The sequence below is a fragment of the Mastigoproctus giganteus genome, chromosome 2 (assembly GCF_048544385.1).
Source record: "Mastigoproctus giganteus isolate SK-2022 chromosome 2, ASM4854438v1, whole genome shotgun sequence".
NCBI classification, from domain to species: Eukaryota; Metazoa; Arthropoda; class Arachnida; order Uropygi; family Thelyphonidae; genus Mastigoproctus; species Mastigoproctus giganteus.
This window is the reverse complement of record NC_143576.1, coordinates 186,406,807-186,434,344: the sequence shown is the minus strand read 5'-3', so window position 1 is coordinate 186,434,344 and position 27,538 is coordinate 186,406,807. Positions and strand designations below refer to the sequence as shown.

Below are 27,538 nucleotides of genomic sequence, written 5' to 3'. Positions count from 1 at the left end.
TGGTGATAGTCTGGCTTATGTTACCCATTTATGGATTAATTTAATGGAAAAGTTTGGTGAAACACAAGCAGTTGCTCTTGACATCTCAAAGGCTTTCGATCGTGTTTGGCATAAAGGTCTTCTAAACAAGCTTCCATCTTATGGTTTGCCAACTGTTTTTTGTAATTGGTTATCCAGTTTTCTCTCTGATTGCTCACTGAGGGTGATGGTAGATGGCTCTCTGTCTTCTAACTTCTCCACTAATGCAGGTGTCCCCCAAGGTTCAGTTCTTTTCCCCACTCTTTTTCTCTTGTATATTAATGACCTTCTTCCATTGACTGGAAATCCTATCCATAGTTTTGCTGATGATAGCACATTGCATTCCACTTTCCATTTTGAGAAATCTTGTCCTGCTCAATCAGCTTCAACTTCTCGAAAATCTGCTATCAATTCCTTAAATGCTGATCTCCAGGTAATTCTCCAGTGGGACAAAGACAACTTAGTTGATTTCAATCCTTCTAAAACTCAGTCTTGTCTTATATCTCGCAAAAAGGATTCTTCTGCTCCTATGCTTATCTTTAGTGACACTCCGATTTCTAGGCAAAATGATATATCTCTTTTGGGGATTACCCTGACTTCTAATCTCTCTTGGCAGAAGCACATTATAAATATTACTTCCTCTGCATTTAAAAAAACTTGGTTTTCTCTTTCACTCTCGGCATTACTTTTCTTCCAAACAGCTGTTCACTCTTTACAAATCGCAAATCCACCCTACCATGGAATATTGTTCCCACATCTGGGGTGGTGCCCCCCCAAAACCTCTCTCAGGCTTCTTGATTCCATTCAGAAGGTTAACTAATGATTCATCTCTAACCAAAGTTAGAGATGAAAGCAGTTGGTTAACTAATGATTCATCTCTAACAGATTCTCCCCACTCGCTGTCTCATAGACATACTGTTTCTGCTGCATGCCTCTTCTACAGATACTTCCATGGGCACTGTCTCTCTCTTTCAAAACAGTCTGAACATGTGCCACCACCAGCCAACATCCATTTACTGTCCAACTTAAAACTCACAGAACCAACTTTTCATCTTCCTCGTTTATTCATTCAACTGCCATTTTCTTTCTTCCTTCATATGTATTTCCTGAAAATTAGTCTACAGAAGTTCAAGTCCAATATCAACAAATATCTTCTTTCATCTTCTCAACCTCCAACCCAACCACGGTACCCAAGTACTATAGGTTCTAATACCTCTCGTGTTTGGGATTTACATAAAAAAAAAAAAAAAAAAGAAAAGGAAATCCAACAGAAAAACTGTTATAATGTTTCTTTTAGCAAAAATATTACATTTATATTTCCATAAGTTAAATTTAATTCTACAGCTCACATATTGTTAAATGTACTAACAAACCAAACATTCATAAAAGACGTAGAGCATAAAATAAATACCAAAAATGTAGAGTAAATAGATTCAGTAAACCTTTTGATATCTGTTACAAAATAAGTCTTAGTGTGACACCATATAAACTTCTTTTTGGAATTAGGACTACAGTACCAAAGACAAATTATTTTATATTTTGTTTGCATTATCTAAATATTAACCACAGATATTTTCCTGAAAGAAGTTTTATTAAAAAAAAAAAAAAAAGTACCAAAATCATTAAACAATATTTGTTACATTTTAAATATCTACAAATTGCCAAAAATATGCAGAGATATTTTATTTAATTCTGTAGAGCATTTTTCGCTGCATACGGTGTTGAATTTCACCACAGCTTATCATGAAGTGAAGAACCTTATATATAGCAATCTCTGGATATTTCTGAAAGATAAAAATGTAAACATATAAAATGACAAAGAGTAAAATAATAAGGGAATTAAGCTTTTTAAATATAACCATCTTAGTGGGTACACTGGTATATCTTAGTAATCAAAAATAAATAATAACTTAAAATTATGTGAGCATTAAATTTAGTATTCCTCAAGTAGTCTTCACTTCAAAATGCACACCATAAAAAAAAAAAATTCTAAAAAAGAAATATCAGAAAGCTTCTTACCAGTTCATTGGAAATTGAGCAAAAAAGTCTGGATGACAGCTAAAATCTTTGAGGATTTTAGGCCACACCTTGAGTACTGTATACAAGTCTGGAGGCCTCATTTAAGAAGGATGTAGAGCTGTTGGAACGAGTTGGAAAGAGAAGAGAAGGGCAACAAGATTAGTGAATGGAACGAAGGGTTGCTCTTACAAAGAAAGTTTTGCAAATTACAGTGTCTGGAGACTAGGCACCTGCAAGGTGATCTGATTGAGGTGTATAAAGCCTTGAATGGTTAGAGCATGCTCAATGCTGATGGGATTCTTCCTCTTGCTCAGAATAATCACCTGAGAGGGCATAAATTCAAATTGAGGAAAGACAGTTGTAGGATAGATGTGTGGAATTTTGCCTTTAGCCAGCGGGTAGTTGGTTGCTGGAACAGACTTCCATCTTTTGTTGTGGAAGTTGATAGCCTAAATAAATTTAATGATGCAAGAAAGCAAGCTGCATAAGCTTGCTTTCTTGCATCATATGCCTCTACTAATGCTAAAAATGCTAATGCTAAAGGATTGGTTTTTAAATTGCTTTTGCATCAAAGCAGAAAAATTTTGTCTGAAGAGAAACACAGCATTCAAAATCTTGCTTATTGTTGACAATCCACAGCCATCCTGCACATTTGATCAGTTACCTTTCTTCCAGTGAAAACAACTTTTTTAATTCAGCTGATGGATCTGGACCGAAGAAGATCTTCATAATTGGTGGAAGCTACAGATGAAAGAAACAGTCCAATTCGTGATTATTGGTAGAATTATAACATTTTTGATGCTGAAAAAAAATATTTGTCTGGGATGAACTTAAGAACTCAACAATGAAAGCAGCCTGTAAGAAGTTGTGGCCAGAACGCTGCATGGAAAAATGCCATAGCAGAAATACTGGAGGTAGCTGAGATTGTGAGAAATGGAAAAATGATTAATGGAGGGGGATTTGAAGAGCTGGAACCAGCAGCTATTATAGAAGTTCTTGAATTTCATAGAGAATATTTATCAGTGGACAATATTTTATCACAACATGAAGAATATAACAAAAATGATGAAACAAATTTGATTTTTTTTTTTTTTTTTTTTTGATTTGGTAGTTGTTGGCGCATCGGCTTCTGTGGCCATATTGCACCTCCCAAGGTTTTTGCAGTACTTTGATCCAAGCCCGAGGCGGGAATCGAACCCACGACCTTTGGGTTGCCGGGCAGGTGTTTTACCCACTCGGCTAGCCCGGTTGGCTTTGATGAAACAAAAAAAAAAAAAAAAGCAAGATGCAGATAGCAACACACAAAAAATTGACCCTGAAAAGACTGAGTTTTAAAACTTACAATTCAATTTAACCAAGCTCCTGGATATGGATACTAATTTGGAGAGGAGTTTATCATTAGCTTTAGCTCCTTATGAAGAATTATACAGAGAAAAACAGTGTGTCGATAAGCAAACAACTTAAAACTAATTTTTTCCAAAAAGCACTGGTTACTGTTGCAAGTTTATCACAGCAAGACAATGTCAAAGAAGCAATGAATGTAAATTAAAAATCTGCTTTTAATATCAAGGATGATCCCAATTAACTTTAAAGAAATCAGTAACTTTCTGGGGTACATTTATATACAGGGCAAGTCAGAATTATGTATACACAATCCATAATTTATGACTCTGATAATATATTTAAACACTTTTTTTATTTATTTTATTTTTTTATTTAACAGGTGAATTACGTGGCTTCTATTTAAAAGAAAAACTCATTTAAGGTGTTTAAAATGTTGTCCTCTGGCACATGCATAAATATCTTTTTTCACATCCAACATAGTCCACAGATCAGTTGACATTCTGTACATTTCCTGCTATATCATTATTCACAAATCTTCCAATGTTTTTGAGTGTACACCATATCTTTCAGATATCTCCATGCAAAAAAAAAAAAAAAAAAAAAAATCCAAGGGGCTGTAGTTCAGAAACCTTTGAGGGTTTTCAAAAGTTTTCTTCCTGTGGCTTACTCATTTTTCATGAAATTCCCTGTCTATATTGTCACAAACATCAGTATGAAAATGTGGTGGTGTGCCATCCAACAGGATAGCACACACCCACAGATCATATCTGAAAACATGCTTCTGATGTTTGGTGCTACACGATACCTTAACATTTCAAGATAACTCTTCCTGGTAACAGTGCCATTGGATCTATAAAGTCTGATAATCCCGAGAGGAGAAATTCTACGCAATTAACCCTGGCAGGTTAATATCTATCTGCAAGGTGAGGCAAGGGCTTTCGCTGGCCCAGTAAACATAGTCACGACGAGTCAGTTTGAATGTGGCTTTGTCTGACTATGCAACTGCATTCTCAAAATCCGATTCCACCACACTTATTGTGTTGTTCGTCAATCTGAATCATCTTCCTGTATTGCATGCAGTAATCGAGATCTAAAAGGCTTCAAATTTATGTCTAAGATTCTTATAACATTGACACATTTGCAGTTCTCGTGAACGCTCTCTTGTTGACTTCTGTGGGGAACGTTCAATGCATTCATGACAGCTTCAATGTTTTTGATAATTAAAGGATGTCCTTTTCCTCCCATTGCTTGTCTTAGTGATACTATATACAGTTCCATATTACTTAAATTTATCATGCAGATGGGTTATTGTTAAGCCCTGGCACCACTATGCTCTGATGGGAATAACTGGATGTAGGTCATACTACAATTAAAGATTCTATTCTATTCAATTAGGCACCCTTGTTCCATATTGTCTTTCACGTGTACACTGAACCTCTATAACATTTTCAAATTTCTGGTATCAGAAAAGGTTTATAGGAGGTTCAGTGTGCATGGCAAAGACAATAGTTTAAGAATTGCCCTTCTCTCAAAACTTAATTGCATGCTCTCCATCATACCTATGGGTTTCAGCCATCTAATTCATGTATTATGGATTGTTAAAGTGCATCTACCTAATTTTGAATCACCCTGTATTTAGTATGTGAAGACTGGAATCTCACTCCACTTCTCCCATAATGTTGCATCTAACTAGGATCTTATTCTGCCACCAGTTTTTACAGAACATCCCTTCAGGCTGGGATCTCGACTTGAAATGGCAAGTTCATCAATTACTCTCCTCAAGCTAATGTTATACTGACCATGTTTGTGATATGGGGCATCATGCCGGTGCAGGTAAAGCAGAATTTTTGGGAATATCATAACGGACAGATGCATTCATGGCTTAATTGATGACAAGCAGTGGACAAGGTCAAAACCACATAACATAGGTCTATACAATCATACATCACCATTAATTGTCTTATGGTATCATTACTGTCTTCCATTAGATGTTTGTAATGTCTCATTCATTTCTGATGTTTGTAAATAGGTATGCCCACTAATGGCAACCATCACACTCCTTGTGAAGGGATCTAGGTCTTTCTCTCATCCCATTCTGATTGAACTACTTTCACTGAGTGTGCATGCCTTTTTACATCCTATTTTTACTTACTTTTACCTATTGTGGCTTCTAGAAATAACCATTACTTCCTTTTGGATGAAGTGTTCCCAATAAATGTTGGAGAATAGTGTATGTACTTCTTGCAGGGTTTAAAGTTAAAAGGAGAATTAAATCTGGGTGTTACATGTATATTTATTTTGTAACCAGTGAACAGTACTAGAAAATTCATTGGGGCTGTGCTGGATGGAGGTTTGGTAGCAGCATCCACAATTTCATTTCCAGGTACAGTAGACTCTCAATTTTCTGGGATAGATGGTAAAAAAAAATTCACGGATAATCAATTTCCCGGTTAATCCAAAAATACAGTAAGTCCCCAACATACATAAGAGTTCCAGGACTTCTTATGTAAGTTGAGTTTTACGCAACTCGGGTATGACTAATAAAATATTGCTACTATATCTCTGATATGCCAAAATTACAAAAACCACATAATATCCTCAGAAGAATGAAGAAAAATAGTTATATATATTTTTAATTAGTTCAATTAAAAACTTTATCTGGGAATGGCAGTGAAGTAGCTGGAGTGGCACATAAGAAAAGAAAACATAAAAGGAAGAAAAAACGCATGTTGTACTGTAAAAACTGATTTGTATTTCATAGTCTTGGTTATTATAGTTGACTTCATTGGTGCTGACTGTTTCACCGCTTCTCGTATTCTGTCTTTCACCTTTATTGTGTTCACCGTTGCCACTGACAAATCTAAATTCCGAGCGATACTTGTTGACATTTGGACATTTTCATACATCCTTATTATTTTAATTTTCTGATCCATCTCGAACGCTTTCCTTTTCTTGATAGATTTACTAGTACCACTGTCACTTATTCTCTTAGTCAGCACCATGATAACAGTCAAAATTAAATTTTCTGAAAAGAACTTCACAGGGTTAAAGTGAAAACTCACTATTATCACCCCATGTGAGCTCACATTTTACTAAAGCACATTTCTGGAAGTCACTGCCATAAAACAATAAAAACAATTTGCACTTTCTGTGGAATTCTGTGGGTTTTTACGTTATTATGGTGAAATGTGTTTCCCCTTCACTGCTATCTTCAGTCATATAAAAAAAATATAAATAACATAACGTAAGGCCGAAGCTACATAAGTCGGGGACTTACTGTATCAAAAAAATGTCAGCAACCTACGTAAAAAGTATGGTGATAGATAAAAAATGAAAAAACTTACCGCGCACTACTCGTGTGTCCTATACACGAGTAGTACATATTAGACACAACTTTATTTTTTATGATGTCAATTTTAAATCTAATAGCTTCCCTTTATTTTTTACGTCGTGTATGGTTTGGTTCTTTAGACATTTAATTAACGGATGCACCATTTTCAAACTTTTGAATAATTGAAAGCACAACTCTTTTCGTTTGCCCATCATTTTTCCAATTTTTATACAAAAAAAAAAAAAAAAAAAATTCCGACATTCCTGACATAAATAACAAAACGAAATTTGTCCTTTTGCAGTGTGAAGTGACGGAATGCAACAATCGACATAACACACTAAAACAAACTAAACATTTAGCCTCTTTTTTTTTTTTTTTTTTAAGCAGCAGGTGTGAAGATTAATAGGTACATTAATCTCCCAATGACGACTTATAACGGCACTTCTTGTCACTTATTTACGAATTGCAAAACATCTGTTTATACCTATTTTAGTTATTACTTGAATTTTATGATTTCTGGTTTATTTTATTTATTATTATTTTTTTTTTATTTGGAGTTTTGAAGTGTCCCGGTTAATCCGATCCCGGTAAATCGAGTCTGCTGTATTCCAATATGGCCTAGGATCGAACAGAAGACAACCCTTTGCTGATGCACATCAGCTTCCTGACCTGATGAGCTTTAGTAAGGGATGAATAGGTGGGGAAGTGTTTTTCATGGTTAATAGGGCACTTTGTGAGTTTGTGTATATTATGCTGTTTTGGGAGACTGATTTGGATTGAGATGTAGAAAATATTTTCTAGGGCAAGCTTATGGCATATAATTCAGCAGTGTAACTACTACATTCTGTGGGAAGTGATACAGAAATGGTAGTGTCAAGGAGTACCACTGCTGCACATACTCCACTCTCAGACTCTGATTCATCAGTATAAATTTTTACAAAGGCAGGATAGCATTGTGTATGAACAACAGGTAGCTGTTGGATGTTAATGTCTGCTGTAGCATTTCCTCGTTGCTGGAAATAACTGTCACAAGACAGCATGAAGGCAGACAGTGGAGGATCAGGATCTGTAGAATCTCAGAGGATTTACTGAAATGTATATTCCAATTTTCTCTTACTTCCTTTAATCTAATACCAGCCAACCAAGATGCCCATAGTTTGCTTCTATAGTAGGTACTAAACTGTGGATTGTTAAGTATTGACCAAATTTTATATTTAGAGGAACTGTATAAGTTTCAACATACAGACTTTGTATTGGAGATGTTCTGAAAGTACCTAGAGCTGTCATGAGAGTTGAGTGTTGAATAGAATTGAGGCAGGATAAAGCACACTGTCTAGATGAATCGAAAACAGGCACGCTGTAGTACAGGCAAGATCTGATTTTAAATCTCTATAAGTGAGCAAGGTGTAACGATCTACTCCCCATCTAATAGCTGTTAAAACTCTGAGTATATTAATTGTTTTCTTTTTTTGACAAGCAGTCCAGAGATGTTCAATGTGCTTTCGATAGTTTAACTTACTATCAAAAAATAAACCTAGAAGACATTATTTGCTATTAGAAGAGGATGGTTATCCAGGTGGAGTTCATGATACAATTTGCAACTTGTACAGAAATGAATGGCAGTAGATTTCTGGCTGGATAGTCTAAAATCATTTTGTGTCATCCCTAACTGGATGCAATTTATTGATATTTGCAGCCGTCACACTTAATGTAGTTCATATTTTAAGAATGACAGGAGATTGTGAGATCATTGGCATAATGGTATGAATCCATTGTTTTCAGAATGATTTTTATTATATGATTCATTTTAATTGCAAATAAAGTGGCACTGAGAACAGAACCTTTGGGGGATTCCTCCTTGGACAAAGTTGTCAATAATGAATTTGAAATGAAGGAAATTTTGGATGAAATATGGCAAATAGCTTCTCAGGCCAGGAGAATATGGATCCTTTAAGATGCCGAAATGGCATGCGATGTCAAAGGCTTTCTCAATGTCAAGACAGATCATGATGAGATGTTCATTTTTGATGAATGCATTCCTGATGTTTGCTTCAGCTTTAATCATGAGATCCAATGATTGCTGATTTTTTCGGAATCCAAATTGATTGTTGTTAATCAAGTTTTGTGACTCAAGATACTAAGCGAGACAATGTATATTTTTTTTCAAGGGTTCTACTTAGACAACTGGTAAGAGAAATCGGTCTGTATTTGTGAGGAAAATATGGTCTTTCTTTACTGGGAAAATATGGTCTGTCTTTCTTTCTTTTTTGGGACTGCACAATACACAGGAATGCCTGTGTATTGTGAAAATCCAAACTGTGCATTCAGTTTGGATTTTCAGTTACAGATTTAATTTTTTTGAAAGGACTGATCATAAGTGGTTGAGGAGGACAACTGAGAAAATACAGTTCCTAGTGCATTTGAGATTTCTGTAGGAGTAGACAGCTTCTGTCCATTCCAGTTAAGTCGCAGAGTAGATAACAGAGGAAATTACCATTTAACTGTTTTATTTTTCTCAGATCAATCTGATATCTGTATTTTTATCAATTGAAGAAGCAAATTTAATCCAAGATTCTTTCTACACTTTACATAGTAGTAGTGGTAGTAGCATGTGATGCAAGAAAGCAAGTGTATGAGCTTATACAGCATCAGCCAAAAAAAAAAAAAAAAAAAAAAAAAAAATATCACACCATTCCCTCCAAATGCCTGTCCAGTTCCTCCTTAAATTTATTTAACCTATCAACTTCCACAGCAGATGTTTGTTCCAGCTACATCTGTCTTTTCTTAATTTGAATTTATGCCCCCTTAGGTTCGTAATCTGAACAAGTGGAAGGATCCCATCAGAATTCAGCATGCTCAACCCATTCAAGGCCTTATACACCTCAATCAGATCACCGCGCAGGTGATCTGATTGAGGTGCTCTTTCTCTAATTTGCTTATAATTACTAACATTGTAAGTGGTTGGATGTTTGCAGAATAGGTTCCATGCTTTTTTTTCCCCCTTCATTGTTGCAATCTTCATTCCGCCAATAATGTTTGTCAACAATTTCAGCTGACAGCTGTTAACATTTGATTTGTGATGCGCATATTAGCATTGTTGATGGAACAGAACTGGATGATATGGTTGTGAAACAAGATCTGCATGCTGTATTTTATCCAGTCAGCTTTTGGAAATTTCCATTTTACTGGATTTTCTGTTAGTAAGAAATAGGATGCTTGAACTTTACATATTAGTGGGCAATGGTTGCTGTTGTAAGGATCGTTAAAGAGTTATCCAATCTATACTTGGAAAGAGGATTGGAGAACAAATGGAAAGGTCTATTGCAGAGATTGATCCTGTAGGAAAACAGATATAGGCAGGGGAGCCAGTATTCAACAGCATTAAATTCTGTCTGCCAATCAGCCTTTCGATAAGCTTTCCTCGTCTGTCTGAGGTGGAAAAATCTCAGGATGGATGGCATGCATTAAACTCGCCTAGTAAACAAAATGAAAATGGTAAATGCAAATCAAGATCTTTGATTTCCTGAACAGTATATGGATGATTAGGCAGAAGATAAATTGAGACATGTGTCAGTGTCACAGATACCAATTACAACACGTGGCAATAGCTTCTAAGGTTTCCAATGGAATGGGTCTGAGGGGACTCTTGAATCCACGAGTATGGCTACTCCTCCATGAGCATTATTAGTGTCAGATCACCTTGCCTGAAGATAGTATAATTTTTGATTGAAGGGGAGTGGTGTCATATTTGTTTCTTGTAAGCATGTGACAACGGGATTGTAGCAGTGAATTAGGTCATGGATATCATTGATGTTGCTGTAAAAAATCTCTGCAATTCCATTGTATGATGTGTTCCGTTATTTGGTTTTATGAGAGGAAGGTGAATCTGCCTGCTTTTTTATGAGTGGATTGTTTATAATGGTCAAGTTTTGATTTTTCTTTTCTGGAAAAAGTGGGACATTCCGAGTCACTGCTATCTTCCATATCATCATTTGCATGTATTTCAAGTAGTTCTTGATTGTATCATCTGTATCCATGCTTGATGGGTGTGATTGTTTCACCTCAACAGGATCTGATTTTTGAAATTTCTCTGCTACTTGACAATGGGGAAGGCTTTGGGATGGAATCATGGGTGGTATATTATTGCTTTGGTCTATTAGGCATGGTTTAGATGGATGCTGAATCAAGAGTACTGATTGGGCCCAGTCTGATGTTGTTGTTGTTGTTGTTGTTGGGTTCAATGACACATAGGCTGCTAGGGCCATATTGTGTCTTTCTAATGGTGAATATGAAATATTAGCTTAATTGTGATAACTATATTTTATGATATATTCCTATACGATTTAGGAAAGTAAATAGTTCTTTTTCATTAGAAGCCCAGTCTGAGATTGACATGGCTGGAGAGATCAACACTTCTAGCATGCTACTGATCGGCGATTGAGCAGCAGAAGCATAAGTGCATTTTAGTATACTAAATTTAACCCATTTTCTTGCTTCTTGATAGGTAACTTTATTTTCAATCTTATATTTTTGTTTTTTTTTCCCTAGCTTCCAGAGTTCAATCTTTGGAGTATACTGGATGGTTGTACCTGCAATTAAAACACTGCAGAGTTGTTTGTGTACAATTTTTACACCCACATTTGGGTATAATGCATTTCCATGGCATGCTGCCTGGAAGTGATCAAATTTCTGGCATTTGTAACATCTTGGGAGGGGGGTGGGATAAAGGACAGAACATGGCAGTTTAAGTAACCTGCTCTGATTGAAGTCAACAGATTTGGTGTATTGAGGTTAAGATTATGTTACATATTGGGACTAAGCAGCTGTCTTTCCATATCATGATTTTTTTTTTGCTTTAGTAACATTTTGATATTTTAGTTCTTGGACTATTTCTTTTTCAGAAATGTTTAACAGACTCCATTCAGTAATCACTCCCTTGGAAGAATTTAGAGTTGTATATAGGGTGGCTTGAATTGGAATTCTACTTAAAGAAGTGAGGCCTAATAATAGCTCACAGTGTCTCAAGCAAAAGGTCTCTATTAGTAAATCTCCTTATTAGAAATGTTTCACCATCTTCAGTGATCCTGCAGCATTTTCCAGGTATCGCTGAATGATGAAAGGGAAGAGCTTGCTCACAGGTTGTGTTGACAGAGATTGCAATATAAGGAATACTGGAGATTCCTGTTTGCTTATGTCCTTTTTCAGTCTCCTCGACAGAGAGAAGTCATGGTCAGTTTTATGACTGCCATTGTGTTGAGCGCTCTTAGGCTTTAAATGTGGGAATTCATTAGTATCCATTTCTACTCCTTTTGGCCCTGAGGGTTGCTTTCCCAGGTTACTAGCCCACCACAAGTAGGCAAGAGTGTGCTACAAATAGCCAAGCAGCAAATTAGGTTAGTTGGGTTAGTTAAACAAAACATAAAGGAAAGGTGTACTTACTTTCTTCCTTTCCTGACTTCACTTAATGCTCGTAAGGGAGAAGTCTTCTTAATTTGATGTAATTAAAATACACTAATGTTTAAACTAAACAGAAGAAAAACTCCTTGCTATGAAGCCGCTTTTGAAATCTCATAATGATCGCTTAGCCACAGAACACTTGGGCCCTACTACCTAGACTCTCCATTCTAGTTCAACACTTTATATCTTCCTTCCCCTCCATGACTCATGTTTGCACACATGATTAACTATAGTATTTAATAATTAATAAAGACTGCCTATAACCAAAAGCTGTAGTGTACTTATTATGTATTACATTTTTAGTTTTTCATGTATATTTTTAGCACTTTTAATCAATTTTAATTGTTTAATTTAATATATTGTATTTAATTTAATGAGTTTTAACTAAATATTTTATAATCTTTTATTTTATAATAAACTTTCTTTTGAATTGGTCAATGTTTATGAGAAGTTATGTGTACCCAATTCCCGACTTCAGAGGACTCTAACCAAAACTAGTCGGTAGTCATAATATTTAAGTAACTGTTACCTGTTTCAGAAAATCTTGTACTATGCTATGTTCGGAAACTTGAGAACCTATAGCAAATCTTCTCTTTAATTGTTTTTCAATTCGAATGAGCATTTGATGTTCTTCCTCTGTGGTGAACCCTTCAGTTCCTGCTAGTTTTCCAGACATGGCTGCATCAAGAGTGGAAACTTGGAACAGGTGTAATGCTTCCTCCACATGGCTGTCCGTGACAAATATTTGCAGTTGCATTTTTGCTAGAGACTCAGAAATCCTAATGATGGCTTCCAACTGCCTGAAGGAATAAAAAGCCAAAGTCACTGTGTGGTTTAACAATACTCTACCAATATACATTAATTAATACTTTGAATCTTGAAACCAAAAACTAAGATGGACGGATATCTTAGTTTTCAATTCATAATTTATGTGCAGAAGTCTGAAAGTCTACAAAATAAAGTGGTACATATAGAAATCTAATAAAAGAAAAGATGTACACAGTTTACACCACAATGGAACTTGTATTTTCCACTTGCATGCACAGCCTAATGAATATTTTACTTTAATTTTACTGAGCCTTTATTTTTTCATTTATATATTAATTGCTCTTTAAACAAACACTGCAAGCCATGATTGTATGACATTTCTACTGTTTGCAGGTAGAAATGTTATGCTTTCAATTCTACACATTACTACAAAATATGCATGGTCAATTGTTAACTGAACACAATGCATATGGCATAATAATGCAGTTCTTAACATTTCTTTCTACTGCATAGCCATCTGAGTATACTCAGAAGCTTTTCTACAAACACCATTGCACTTTATCTGCGCCAGTCAACATGGCTTTACCAAGAATCGTTCTACTACGACCAGTCTCACCATCTAGCAGCAGGTCTAGACACAGTTGATATTGGAGATCAGGTTGTAATCTAAGGCTTTTGATAAGCGTCCCACAGTGCATCAAACTATAATAATTTTGGAAAATGCATTCACCACTTATTTTGTTAAAGATTCTTCTTCATATGCTTAAAATGAAAGTATTAATAAATAAATAATAAATGTGAATTTACTGTTAATGAAAAATACTATGCAGCAATACAATTCAAATACACAGCAAGATCAGTTAATAAAAAATAATACAGAAATACAAATTACACCAAGCTGTATTATCAGCATAGGATACAATCACATAGCAATGGCAAAGCACTAAAACTAATGGACACAACATGGAAAACAATACATCAGAAAAATATAGCTATAAACTGGATTCATTCATGGAAAGGAAGTGATAATTTTAATTACTTGCATTCTACAGGGTGTCTCAAAAATATTGGTACAAACGTTTAGGGGAGGTAGGTAACATCTAAAGGAATGTGAATTGCATAGGAACCCATAATCGGAAACGTCACCGTAAGTCGGTAGACGGCGCTGTTCATCAGTTCGCGAGAAGGGAAAATTTCTGGTTTACTCATTCAAGCAGTAGTCGCCGCACGAAGAGCATGCATCGATATACGAACTGTGAGCTGGCAGACATGCACCTAGTGTATGGATTAGCAGAGGGCAATGGACGAGCCGCTCAACGAATTTATGGAGAACGCTTCCCAGACAGACATGTACCGGACCACCGTTTGTTTGCATGTGTACATCAAAATTTGTGCAATTATGGGTCATTTAGAGGTAACAGGAGTAGTGTGGGCAGACCACGTTCGACGCAAACTCCCACCATGGAAAAAAGTGTGTTGAATGCCGTCCAGAATAATCCTACTACCAGCACACGTGCCGTTGCCTCTGCCTTAGGATGTCTTGTTGCAGTGTATAGCGTGTCTGGCACGATGATTTCTTACACCCCTTTCATCTTCAAAGGGTTCAGTTACTGCCCCCCCCCAAGATCATCCTGCATGTGTGGCTTTTGCAGTGGTTTCTCCAAGAAAGTGTTCAAGACTTGAATTTTCCAGCCTATGTTTTGTTCATAGCTGGAAAATTCAAGGTTCAAGGAAGAGGCTTATTTCACTCGGGAAGGCTTATTCAATCAGCACAATGCTCATGTGTGGGCTCACAACAACCCACATGGTGTGGGCTCCCATGCAGCACAACATCGCTTCGCAATAAATGTGTGGGCAGGTATGGTCGGTGACTGCTTAGTCGGCCCATACCTGTTACCATCCCACATGAACTCCGCTAAATATCGGATCTTTGAACAAGTTCTACCAGGGTTACTTGATGATGTTCCAGCAAATGTGAGATGCAACATTTGGTTTCAACATGACAGGATGCCTGCCCATTATGGAAGGTGTGTTCGTGACCATTTGAACAGGCGTTTTGGGCGTCGATGGATTGGCCATGGTGGACCCCACACTCACCTGATTTATCGAGCCTTGATTTCTTTCTGTGGTGGCCCTCAAATCTATCGTGTATGAATCGCCTGTCAAGACGGAAATGGATCTTGTGGCGAGACTCGTCTGCACTGCTGCTACTGTCAAAAAAACTCCAGGTGTGTTCAACCGTGTCTGCCAATCTATGCTGCATCAGTGTCACACATGCATCGCGTCTCATGGTGGAACCTTTGAGCATCTGTTGTAACATCATGAAATGCATCCATCTCGTACTCCATTGTTAACATTATGTCAAATAAATGTTTGCCACTAATTACTGTCTTGTGTCATTTCTGCTTCTTGTGTCTCTGCTACTACTTCCCCGTGACGTTTCCGGTTATGGATTCCTATGCAATTCGCATTCCTTTAGATGTTACCTACCTCCCCTAAACATTTGTACCAATATTTTTGAGACACCCTGTATAATCCAAATCTAAAGGAAACTGAGATATGCCAATATTCAACTTATTAGTGATTCAAAGTGATGAAGAGGAGTAAAGTTCTTACAAAAAAAGATATTTCTGTTTGCAGAGGTAAATAAATTAAGGTTTCTGTCTTGTGCCTCTGAAAGGAAGCAGGCAATCTTTTCTCAAATGGAAGGGCAGTGGAAGCTCCAGCTTACAGTTCAGTAAAAGTGCAAATTGATCACAGGAATAATATTTAGGTTGGGGATCATTTTCATCTTTGAAGCTGCACAGGGTTAACCATATTTTAGCTTTGCTACCTAAATTCCAAATACTCTAATGCAGTGTTTCCCAATTAAATTTAGTCATGGAACCCCCTTTTATATTTTGTACAACATAATGGAACCCCTTAAATATTTTTAGCGTAGCACATAAAAAAACACATAAATGCGGTGCAGGTGAAAAATTTTCTTGGTTCAAGGTCAAATACCTTTAAATTCTTTGTTTTTTATTATTAATATAAAAAAAATACAAAAAACGTCCCACCATGTGAAATATGGATCCAAACATGGAGCGTAATCAATCACAGCCGTTTGGCTGTTGTTTCCTAGTATTTAGGTAGGTAGGTGCAGTAGTATACAGTCGATGTAATGTGCAGGTTCTGGATTACAATTACAAAGGCAGTTTAGTAAACAAGCTGTGCAGTAAAAGTGACCTGACCCAAATATTGTCTCGTCAGACAGATATAAACATACCTACAATATTTTTAACTTTTAATGTGTAAAATTTAAAAAAAAAAAAGATTTTTTTTTTTTTTTTCGCAGAACCCTTAATTTTACCTCACAGAACCCCAGGGTTCCGCAGAACACCATTTGAGAAACACTGCTCTAATGAAAGAAACAGCATGAGATTGGATCAGCCTGCTGCAGACAAAACATATGTATGATTTGCCAAGAAGTAAATTACTGAAAATAGTTTGAGCAATCCATTTAAATATAAATATAGGCATGAAACTAATCTCAAGATTTAAAGTGTACAAAATATTTGTAGGTAAAACACAAGGCCCACTCTGTATAACAGAGATCAAAAGAGATAAACAGTATATCAGAATAACAGGATTAGGTACATGAAGTAGATTTTACCTCCCAAGAATTTTGTCTCAGTTCCAAACCCAGTGTGTTCATTTTTATCTGCAATTTTCCAAGTCCTATGTACTCTTTCTGACAGAAATTTATCTACTAGTTAACTCAATCACATCATGTCTTAATTAATCATTATCTAATTGCTCTGATCCTTTTTAGCTTCAAAAGATACTAATGAAATATGTTGAAGTCATATTCCTTGCCAAAGCTTCCTAATCTGGAATCTCATCTGATTTAAATTTCTTTACCCCATTCTGCAAATTCATCTGTTATTTCTATTTTTCTCCTAACTCAACAAATCATGCAGACATGCTTTCAAACTCCACTTTCTCCAAACTTTCCTTAATGATTTTAAATGTTCATAATTCCATCTGGTAGGGGTGCCAAGGCTTTTTCTACTACTAATGACCTTATGCAATTTCATTTACCTACTAGAATACCAAATGATCCTAACCACACATCTAACAACCCTTGATCTTTTCCTCACTAAAAACCCTTCAAAGTACGCAGCTAATATTAGTGGTCCTCTAATTACCATAGATAATAACTTGGTGATGCTCTCTTCTCCAGTGGTGCTTCTTTCCTATCTCCATTCTCAGCCATGTGCCCTTTTGCATTACAAGAATGTAAAATGGGATGATCTGCACTATTTTTTCCCCTCTTTTACCCTGGTTGAATTACTGCATTAAATCTGATCCTAATGTTTGATCAAATCACGTCAGTGAAATTATCCTTGTAGGGATGAAATCCTTTATTCCTAATTCCATCCTAAATTTTTGTTCTTTATCTAAACCTTGGTTATCTAATAAATATGCTAAGGCTATTCAAGATAATAACATGGCATTTAAAATTAGTTTATGTATAAATCTCCAGCTTCACTTGATACAAACTAAAGCTAGCAACAATTGTAAAAAAAGTTGTTAATCAATACAAAGTGAATTTAAACAGGGTAAAAAGTAGAAGTCTAGTTTCTCATCCGAATGGTAGTCGAGTCTTTGGCCATGACTTTTGTCCATCCATACTTCAACCTCTTATATATCCTGATGGTTCTATTGCATCCTCATCTAAAGATAACTTACTGGTGTACTATTTCTCCTCTAACTCTCGCATCGATAATTTTGAGGATCACATTCTATGAAACACATTCCATTCAATCTCTCCTGTGGTTTTTTGATAGAAGGACATTAAAAGAATCTTGATGCAAGGTAACGTCCAATCTGATAGCATTTTTACATTAGGTCTCAAAACCTGTGCTCCACAGTTTAGTCCTGTTTCATGTCACTTAAAGTGTCTTATTCCAATAATGATTCAATTTCTACACGAAAACCTGCTGATATCTAGCCAATTGCTAAAAAGGGTAATAGATCCCTTCCAGTTTTCATCCCATTGCATTTATTCATATGCTTTAGAATTGGTAGTGACAAATTATGCAAGAAAGCAAGCTTATGATAGCATCAGCGAAAAAAAAAAAAAAAAAAAAAAAAAAATTTTACCTATCCATCCCCTCCAATAGTTTGTGTAGTTCTTCCTTGAATTTATTTAACCTGTATATAGTACTTGAGATGTGGCCTTCCTGGCCTTATACAATGCAATAATCATCTCCATCACTGCTAGTAAAATTATTGCATATCATTCAAAAACCCCATGAGCTGTCCTGCAGCCTGTTTGAACTGCTCAGAGAATTTCATATCTGACTGCACAATTACTCCCAGGTCTTTCTCATTTTCTACTACCCTCCATGTAGTACTACACATAGTTGCTATGTTACTATGGGGGGTTACTACTACCCACATACAATACTTTGCATTTGTCACTGTTAAACTTCAATTGCAATTCTCAGCTCATCTACCTAACTTTTCTACATCCAGTTGCAGTAGTATACCATCCTTACTGCCACTGACCACCCTTCCAACCTTTGTATCATCTGCAAACTTGGGCATTAAGCCTAATATGCCTTCATCAATATTATTAATAAATATAGAAAACACCAACAGGCCTAAGAATGAATTTTGGGAGATTTTACTAATAATATTAGTCCACGAAAAGCAATGTCCATTGATTGCCAATCTATCTTCTTCCACTCAAGCATCCCTTTATCCATAGCAGAACTTTCCCTTAATGTCTCACTGCTCCAATATGTACAGCAGTCTTTTGTTCAACAGTATCAAAAGTTTTCCTGAAATCCAAGTATATGATATAAAAATAATTTTTTGCATCCAGTGCCTTTGTGACTGCATGAATAGTATCCAACCAAACCCATGCTGTGTCTGAAGTATAACTGTCAAGATGGTCCTGCATTACTTTTTAACTAGTGATGCCATTATTTTCCCTGGAACAGAAGTTAAGCTAACAGGTCTGTAATTACTCGTTTCACCTTTTGATTCCCCTGAATCCAAGGATGCTCTCGTAATTATGGCTAAGGGTTTACTTACTTCCTTTTCTGCCTCTTTTAATATAACTGGATAGATCCCATCCACCTCAGGTGCCTTTCTTCTGTTTAACTTCAACAATTTCTCTTCCACTTTCCTCTCAGTTATTAAAAAATCATTTAGCTCCCTGCCAGAGTTTGATAAACTTCTAGCATCCACTTCCCTCAAGAATTCCTCAATACTCAATGAGGAATTCTTTATGGAAGTGGATGCCAGTTTGTCAGCAACCTGAGCAAGATCATCAACAGTCTAACCGTTGATATCAAGTGGACTAACTGAACTCCTTCCTTCTAATATCCTAACTAGCGTGTGCATGTGGACACACACACACACACACACACACACACACACACACACACACACACACACACACACACACACACACACACACACACACACACACACACACACACACGTTACGTAAATATAGTTTATAGTTCTACAAAGTATTCAAAACTAATTAATAAATTGTAAATAAATATGTTAAATCAACGAAAAAAAAGTTTAGATTAGCTCCTTATATCTGGATAGAAAAAGGAGACAGGCTGCTGTCATTTTTGATGCAAAATAGCATGTAACCTGTTATATAACACACACAAATTAGAACAACAGGTTAGAAGTGCAATTTCCTTAGAGCTACATACATACAGAAGTTTATCAGCCTACACTTTCCAGTTCCATTAGAAAATTAAAAAAAAAAAAAAAAAAAATTTCTTGTTTCCGGCACAATGACCATGTGAGTGGAGTTTACAAATAAATCAATTAATACAAACATTATTGTATTTAGCAATCACTAGCTTGAACCTAGGTCCACTCAAAGAGCATGTGCTACTTCACTTGCACTCCTGATCTGACCACTCAGCTACATTAGGCCTGCACCAGTGAAAGAGTTTTATTTGTTTGGCAATTATTCCAGAGGAGGAGAAGGAAATTAAAATATAGTGGGTCATAAGAGCAGGAAATTGCCATTCCCTCTGAAAACATAAAAAGTTCAGCAGGTAGAAAGAAAGACTATAAAGAGATAGTAGAAAGCTGTCAAAAGTGGTCAGAAAGAAAGTAATAAAATCAAATATAACTTCATGTCCTTAAATAAGACATGTTATTTGCAGGTTTACCAGGGCCATCATTTCTGGTAAACCAAAACAAATCAATTTGACCTGGGCAAGATATGATTTGGAAAAACATTTAAAACAACTGGAAATAGTAATAGTATTCACCATATGCAAAGAAGCCACAGGCTTCTGCTGCACTTGCAAAAAAAAACCCAAACAAGTAGATAAGAAAACACAAATTATATGCTTCCCTCCTCACACAGGTAAGTATCCAGTAGACCTTTGAATTTATTCAAACTGTCAGCCTTAAACTAACTGCGAGGACAACTTGTTTCAGCTATCAATGACTCGCTCGTTAAAAAGAAAAACTTCCTACAGATCTAATCTAAACCTCAAGCCCTGTAATTTGAATTTATGATCCCCAGTTCTGGAATTGTTTAGAACAGTGAGAATTCAACCTTCATTCATTCTACTAATCCTTCTCAGAGCCTTATAAACCTCCATCAGGTCACCTCTGAGGTGCCTGGTTGCCAAGCTCTGTAGCCCACATAAACGGAGTCTTTCCTCATATAGTCGTCCTTCTGCCGATCTCACTATTTGAGTTGCCTGTCTTTGCACCCTTTCAAGAAGCTTGATGTCTTTTTTTTCAGATGAGGTCTCCATATTTGAACACAGTATTCCAAATGTGGTCTTAAAATTGCCTTATATAGTGGGATTATGACCTCCCTATCTCTACAGATAGCATTTGAAAAATCATTTAAAAGAACACCATTGGGTTTTCCTGGCTGCCTGTTTTCACTGTTCAGAAAACATCATATCTGCCAATATAGTAACTCCCAGATCTCTTTCCTACTCCACTGTTTTAATTTAACCCCACCAAGTGAATAGTTTATTTGTGGGTTGCTATTCCCCAAGTGCATTTGGCAGCATTAAAACAGCCACTTCTCTTATAATCTTTGATGTCTGTCTGTTCAAGTCATCCTGAAGGAGTGCTGCTCGGCACTGACCATTAACGACTCTGTCAATCTTTACATCACTGCAAATTTTGACATCATGCCTTCTATCCCTTCATCAATGTCATTTATGAAAATGAGAAACAACAGTGTCCAAGAATCCGATCCTTGAGGGAACCCCATTCCTGACGTTACACCAATCTGAAGAATATCCATTAATCACAACCCTGTCTTCTGCCCTGCAGCCACCCAACAATCCATCTTAGAATCTTACCAGTAATCCCAACCTGTTCAAGCTTATACAGCAACCTCTCATGAGCGACCAAGTCAAATGCTTTGCTAAAATCCATATAAACTATGCCAAAATTATTCCCTAAATCCAGCTTATGAGTAACTGCGTAAAAAATAGCCTACTAAGTTAATTAAACATTATTTACCCTTAACAAAGCATGTTGTGTGTCCTTCAGAATGCCATATCTATCTAAATGTTCTTGGACTGCATTCTTAATCACTGTCTCTAAGATTTTTCCTACCACTGAAGTCAGACTAACTAGTATGTAGTTACCAACTTCACTCTTAGAACCGCTTTTATATATTGGCACTTCTCCAATCCAAAGATGCCTGCATAATTAACCTCAATGGTTCAATACATTCCCTCACTCCATTAGCATCCTTCAAAACTACAGGGTATATGCCATCAACTCCAGGGGCCTTACTTGCCTTTATGCTCAAAAGTTTTTCTAATAAATTAATCTGTTAATCTGTACTTATGACATCACTAATTTCATATGGCTCAGCCCCACTCGCACAGGCTCTTTTTAGCATAGAGCAGCTTTCTTCAGTAAAGACAGATGCAAAGTACCTGTTCAATTCATCCACAACATCAGCTGGGTTTCTAAGACTTTCTCCACACTCAGTGCACAAGGGTCCAATCTGATTCGCTTTTTTCTTCCCTGTATTCACATACATGAATAAATAATTTATTTGTGATAAAATAAATAATTTATAATAATTAAACAAAGGTAAAGAAAATTAAAATAGCTAAACAAACTTAAATTAACATAATGTATATGTTAATTTAAGTTTTTTACATATGATTACGTTAATTTAAGTGTTTTTTTTTAACACTTTTTAACACTTATGCTTAGATTTGGAAAATAGTTTACAGGAGAGCAGTAACTTCTATTCTCCCCCCACCACCAAAACCTAATAGTTCAGGAGGTGGTAAAACTAGAAGAAAATAATAGAACAATGTCTTGGAAATATGGTATAGCATAACTAAATCAAAACTGAAAAATATCAAACCAATCTCTAGGTTTGGCAATAGAAATTCTAGAGACCAATTGCTTACCTAAATGTTTAGTAATTTTGGTTAATATTTAATGAATATTATGAATTTAACTAGAAAGGATGGCTGTAGTTCTGCTAAGTTACAGCCATCCTAATTATCCATCAAAATTACTATTTGAATCATTAAAACCTATTAAATTTTCAAGAGGTTCTTTTCAGCAAGCTTCAGATGTAATTATTTATCACTTACCTGACTGTAATAGGGATACTATTTGATCTTTTCTGTATTGCCTGTTGATGTTCTCGAGCACCATTACGCATTACAAGATAATGATTCTTTAGCTTTTCGCCAGCTTCTTGAGATAGACGAGGCCCACACTTACTATCAATAAGATAGTGTGAAATAAATGAATGTTAAATGGAAAAGTTATGCTTTAAAGTGAAGAAAAATTCTCATACTGTTTCACATCACAATGAATAATTATATAATAACTTTGATCAACCATATTTCTTTGGAAACTCACACAATCCCATCAAACTGACTAGTACACAAAGTAATTCTAGGACCAAAATATTGACCCTTCTATTCTCTTTGACTTTAAACTTACTGATGTTTCCCTGCCATGTACAGTCAAACTCAAATGAAATGAATCAGAAATAATGATAATTCAACTATAACCTAAAAATTAATTCAGTTAAGAAAAATATCCACATAAATTATGATGACCTTGGTTATAGTCATTTCAAAATTGCATACTTTGATTATAGCACCAAATTTTTCAGCAAACTGAACAGTAATATGCATTACTGTATAAGTTCACCCTTTTTTTACAAAAAAAAAAAAAAAAGAAAAAAAAAAGGGGGGTAAACTTGGTGTATTGCTGGAAAGTCTACCTTAAAAACCAATGTTTAAATTCAATTATTGGAGGCTTGAAGTGGTGAAACCCATGTTTATTCTCTAAGCAAAGTTTCCAGCATCCCCCCGCCCCCATACTTCTCTTTCAGCCCATGCACGGTACCAAGTACTACAGGTTTTGATACCTTTCGTGTTTGGGTTTCCATAAAAAAAAAAAAAAAAAAAAAAAACATTTCTGCTCTTTCTTTTGAACGTTTACATTCTGACCTTTTATAAGGAGTGGTAAACTGTAAAAGGAGTGGTAACCATATGTAGCTCCTTTATTTAAAAGGTCAAAATACCAAAATGTATATTTTGGTCTTGTGATCATGTAATGTCACACTTATTGATGGCATAGGTGATGATGTAACATCACATTTATTAATGTTGTATGTATATATGAGAGGCATAGTAAAAAAGGCGTACGTGCTCTGGATTCATTACGAAAAATTTTATTTTGTTTCTCACAGCAAAACTGGAGTTACAATTAATAAGCTTTCGGCTGGGAGGCAGCCTTCTTCAGATTGAATACATGAATGGCAGTTGGAATAGAGATGTGCACTGCCAGGATGGTGCGTGAGGCGCGTGGGTAATTGTTTGTTGATGTTTGTGGCTGTGACATATGGTGGTGACGTGGCCAGCGTTTGTCTATGGATAGAATTACTGCCTCTGTAATGGGGTTAACTTGCCAACCACTGTTCCAGTTCAAAGAGGCATCCGAGCATTTTATATTTAACGATTCCAACCAGGTGCGCTTTAGGTAATGGTGGGACCTGTCCACAACCACGACATCGCGGTGTGGGTCGATGTCGTGGCGGGTTGTCCAGACATGCTCGGCGATAGCTGAGTGTTCTACATCTGCCAAACGGATCGCCCTTTTATGTTCTGAGAGACGTTTCTTGAGTCGACGTCCAGTCTCTCCAAAGTAGCAGCTGGTGCAGTCACGGCAAGAGATGCGATAGACCAAACCGCTCTGTAGAAGAGTGGGGACGGGTGTTTTTACGTTGGAGATAAGAGAACGCAGTTTCTTGCCTGGGAGTTGGATGCATTTTATCCCATGTGATTTTAGGATTCTACCGATCTGTTGTGACAGGTTGGGGTAGTATGGGATAAATGCCCTCGTGGATGACTCGACCCTGTTGGCGTTGCTGTTGGTCGTCACGTTGTCGCGTGCCTGTAGATCACACCTGTCAAGGACGTCGATGGGATAGCCACACCTCGTAAGGTCTACTTTAACTCTGGTGGTCTCTTTGCGTCTTTCATCTGCGGAGCTGGAGTGTGTCCAGGCGCGAGTTAGCAAGGTTCGGGCAGTGGAGAGGAGGTGGCCCCGCGTGTGTGCTGACCGGAAGTTGGTAAATTGGCCAGCACACATAGGTTTGCGATAAACTGTCGTCTTCAAGCATGTGTCTTCGCGCCGGACAAGTGTATCTAGGTATGGTATAGAGTTGTTCGACTCCAGCTCAATCGTAAACTTTATGAAGGGCAATAGTGAGTTGAGGTGGGTTAGGAGTCGTTGACCTGAGTCTCTAGGGATGACAACGAACACATCGTCTACATAGCGACACCAAAAGGCGATGTTGTTGTTGTTATTGTTATTTGGTTTTTAGGAGCATTAGCAACTAAGGCCATATTGCTCCGGGAATATGCGGTGGTCATTCCCTGACCTTTCCGCATCCTCCGCATTTGGTGGTGACGGGCTCGAACCCCGGTCTAATCAAGAAGCGTGTGCTACGCACTGCTGCTCCTTCCCACCTGGCTACGGAGGTGCCAAAAAGGCGATGTGATCTGGCGCATGTGTAAATGCACGTCCCTCTAACTCCTCCATCACGATGTTTGCTGTGACAGAGCTGACAGGGGAACCCATGGCTGTGCCATGTATCTGCTGGTAGATTGAGTCGTTAAACATGATTGCACCCCCTGTTAAGCACAGTCTGAGGGCGGCAGAAATGTCATCAGGCGTCAGCCTAGTTCTGTCGCTAAGGGTTTCATCGTTGTCCAAGAGTTGTTTCGCACAAGAGATGGCAAGTTCCACTGGGATGGAGGTAAATAGTGATATTACATCGAACGAAGCCATGACCTGATCTTGTGAGATGGATATAGAGTGGATCCTTTCTATGAACTCAACACTGTTGGAGACGGTGTAGGTGGTCTTGCCAACTAGAGGAGAAAGAAGTCTCGAGACAAACTTGGACAGCTCGTAAGTCGGTGATCCACAGCAGGATACAATTGGTCTTAGTGGTGTGTCTTCAGTTATGAAGTAAAACTTCATAATACGAAAGATGCCAGATTTTAAGGGCAAAAGCCTCAACTCATGGAAAATTCACTTACATAACTGGTTAGTGCATTAGTATCACATTTGTACATAAGTTAATCGCTGAATTGTTGAAAATGGCATCGTATCATATCTCATATTGTGAATACCTTCACGAGTTGCCTGATATTGCACTACATTATAATAAGTGAGTTGAGGCTTTTGCCCTTAAAATCTTTTTCAGTTTATACTGTTGCACACCATCTGGAGTCTCATATATTGTGAAGTTATACTTCATAACTGGGTTGTCACTTACTGCAACACCAATGAGAGGCCATCTGGGTATCCACTGCGAATAAGTAACAATAGTCTTCTCCACTGGTGAAGCATTGCTTATTCGAGGTAGTGCAATATCAGGCAACTTGTGAAGGTATTCACAATATGAGATTATTCACAATATGAGATATAATAAAATGATGCCATTTTCACAAATTCGGTGATTCACTTACGTACAAATTTGATGTATTGAACTTTTTAAAAAATTATTTGTTTTTTGATTTGTGCTTTTAGTATATTTCCCATTTTTGCCAGTAGATGTCAATGTTAGTAACCTGGGTATAACCCCCATGTGCAAGTCCTTAATTATGGCACCTAGAACACTGGAGGTGACCAACCAGGTGCGAACCAATATAAGCAGAGGTTGAGGTGCGATGTCCACACCACACAGAGGAATGCTGCACCTCTGTGTTACCAGGCAGTACTAGGTGGTAGATGACTCTCATCAGCTGGTGCAATACCACCACTTTGCTTATTGGAAGCCAGAAGTGGTGGAACCCACGTTTAGTCTACAGAACAAAGCTCTAGTAAACCTGCCCCCCCCATCTCTTTCATCATACAGTATGATTAATATCTTTTGAGGTTATGATGGACATCATGGCAAGATCCAAAGATCCACTCTTCCATATATTTTGAGGGTACAGCTCTAAAACAGTGTTCACAGGCCAGCTGCTAGATAGCCCACTGGACTGAACCTATTGGTATGCAGGGGGGGGGGACCGTTGTTGAGGCCACATTATGTCAAGGAACTGGGAATATGCTTACGATGTTTTTTTTTTTTTTTATGTGAACCCCAAACACGAGAGGTATTAGAACCTATAGTACTTAGTACCGTGCTTGGGTTGGAGGTTGAGAAGACGAAAGAAGATATTTGTTGACATTGGACTTGAACTTCTGTAGATTGTAATTTTCAGGAAATACGTATGAAGGAAGGTTGTTCCAGAAAACGGCAGTTGAATGAATAAATGAGGAAGATGAAAAGTTGGTTCTGTGGGTTTGAAGTTGGACAGTAAATGGATGTTGGCTGGTGGCGGCACGTGTTCGGACTGTTTTGAAAGAGAGAGCAGGAATTATAGAAGCCAATTCAGAAGAACAGTGCCCATGGAAGTATCTGTAAAAGAGGCAAGCAGCAGAAACAGTGCGTCTATGAGAAAGCGAGTGGAGAGACTCTTTTAGAGAGGAGTCATTAATTAACCTAACTGCCCTCTTCTGAATGGAATCTAGAAGCCTGACAGAGGTTTTGGGGGCACCACCCCAAATGTGGGAACAATATTCCATGGCAGGGCGGATTTGCGATTTATACAGAGTAAGCAGCTGTTTGGAAGAAAAGTAACGCCGAGAGCGAAAGAGAAAACCAAGTTTTTTAGATGCAGAGGAAGCAATATTTGTAATGTGCTTGTGCCAAGAGAGATTAGAAGTCAGGGTAATCCCCAAAAGAGATACATCCTTTTGCCTAGAAATTGGAGTGTCACTAAAGATAAGCATAGGAGCAGAAGAATCCTTTTTGCGAGATATAAGACAAGACTGAGTTTTAGAAGGGTTGAAATCAACTAAGTTGTCTTTGCCTCACTGGAGAATTACCTGAAGATCGGCATTTAAGGAATTGGTAGCAGATTTTCGAGAAGTTGAAGCTGATTGAGCAGGACAAGATTTCTCAAAACGGAAAGTTGAATGCAATGTGCTATCATCGGCAAAACTATGGATAGGATTTCCAGTCAATGGAAGAAGGTCATTGATATA

The 27,538-nt window shown here is 37.1% G+C and overlaps 1 protein-coding gene across 3 annotated transcripts in view; it reads right to left on the bottom strand.

Moving 5' to 3' along the window:
- Positions 1-1,700: 1,700 nt before the first annotated feature.
- The window catches only part of Mcm5 (Minichromosome maintenance 5), a 154,810-nt gene continuing 128,972 nt past the window's right edge, over positions 1,701-27,538 (bottom strand). For all 3 annotated transcript variants that reach the window (XM_090368850.1, XM_090368848.1, XM_090368849.1), the window contains 3 exons: positions 22,567-22,698; positions 12,699-12,969; positions 1,701-1,802 (listed from right to left, as the gene is read on the bottom strand). In XM_090368850.1, coding sequence (XP_090224976.1) covers positions 1,701-1,802; positions 12,699-12,969; positions 22,567-22,698 — 505 coding nt within the window. The remainder of the gene's footprint in view (positions 1,803-12,698; positions 12,970-22,566; positions 22,699-27,538) is intronic.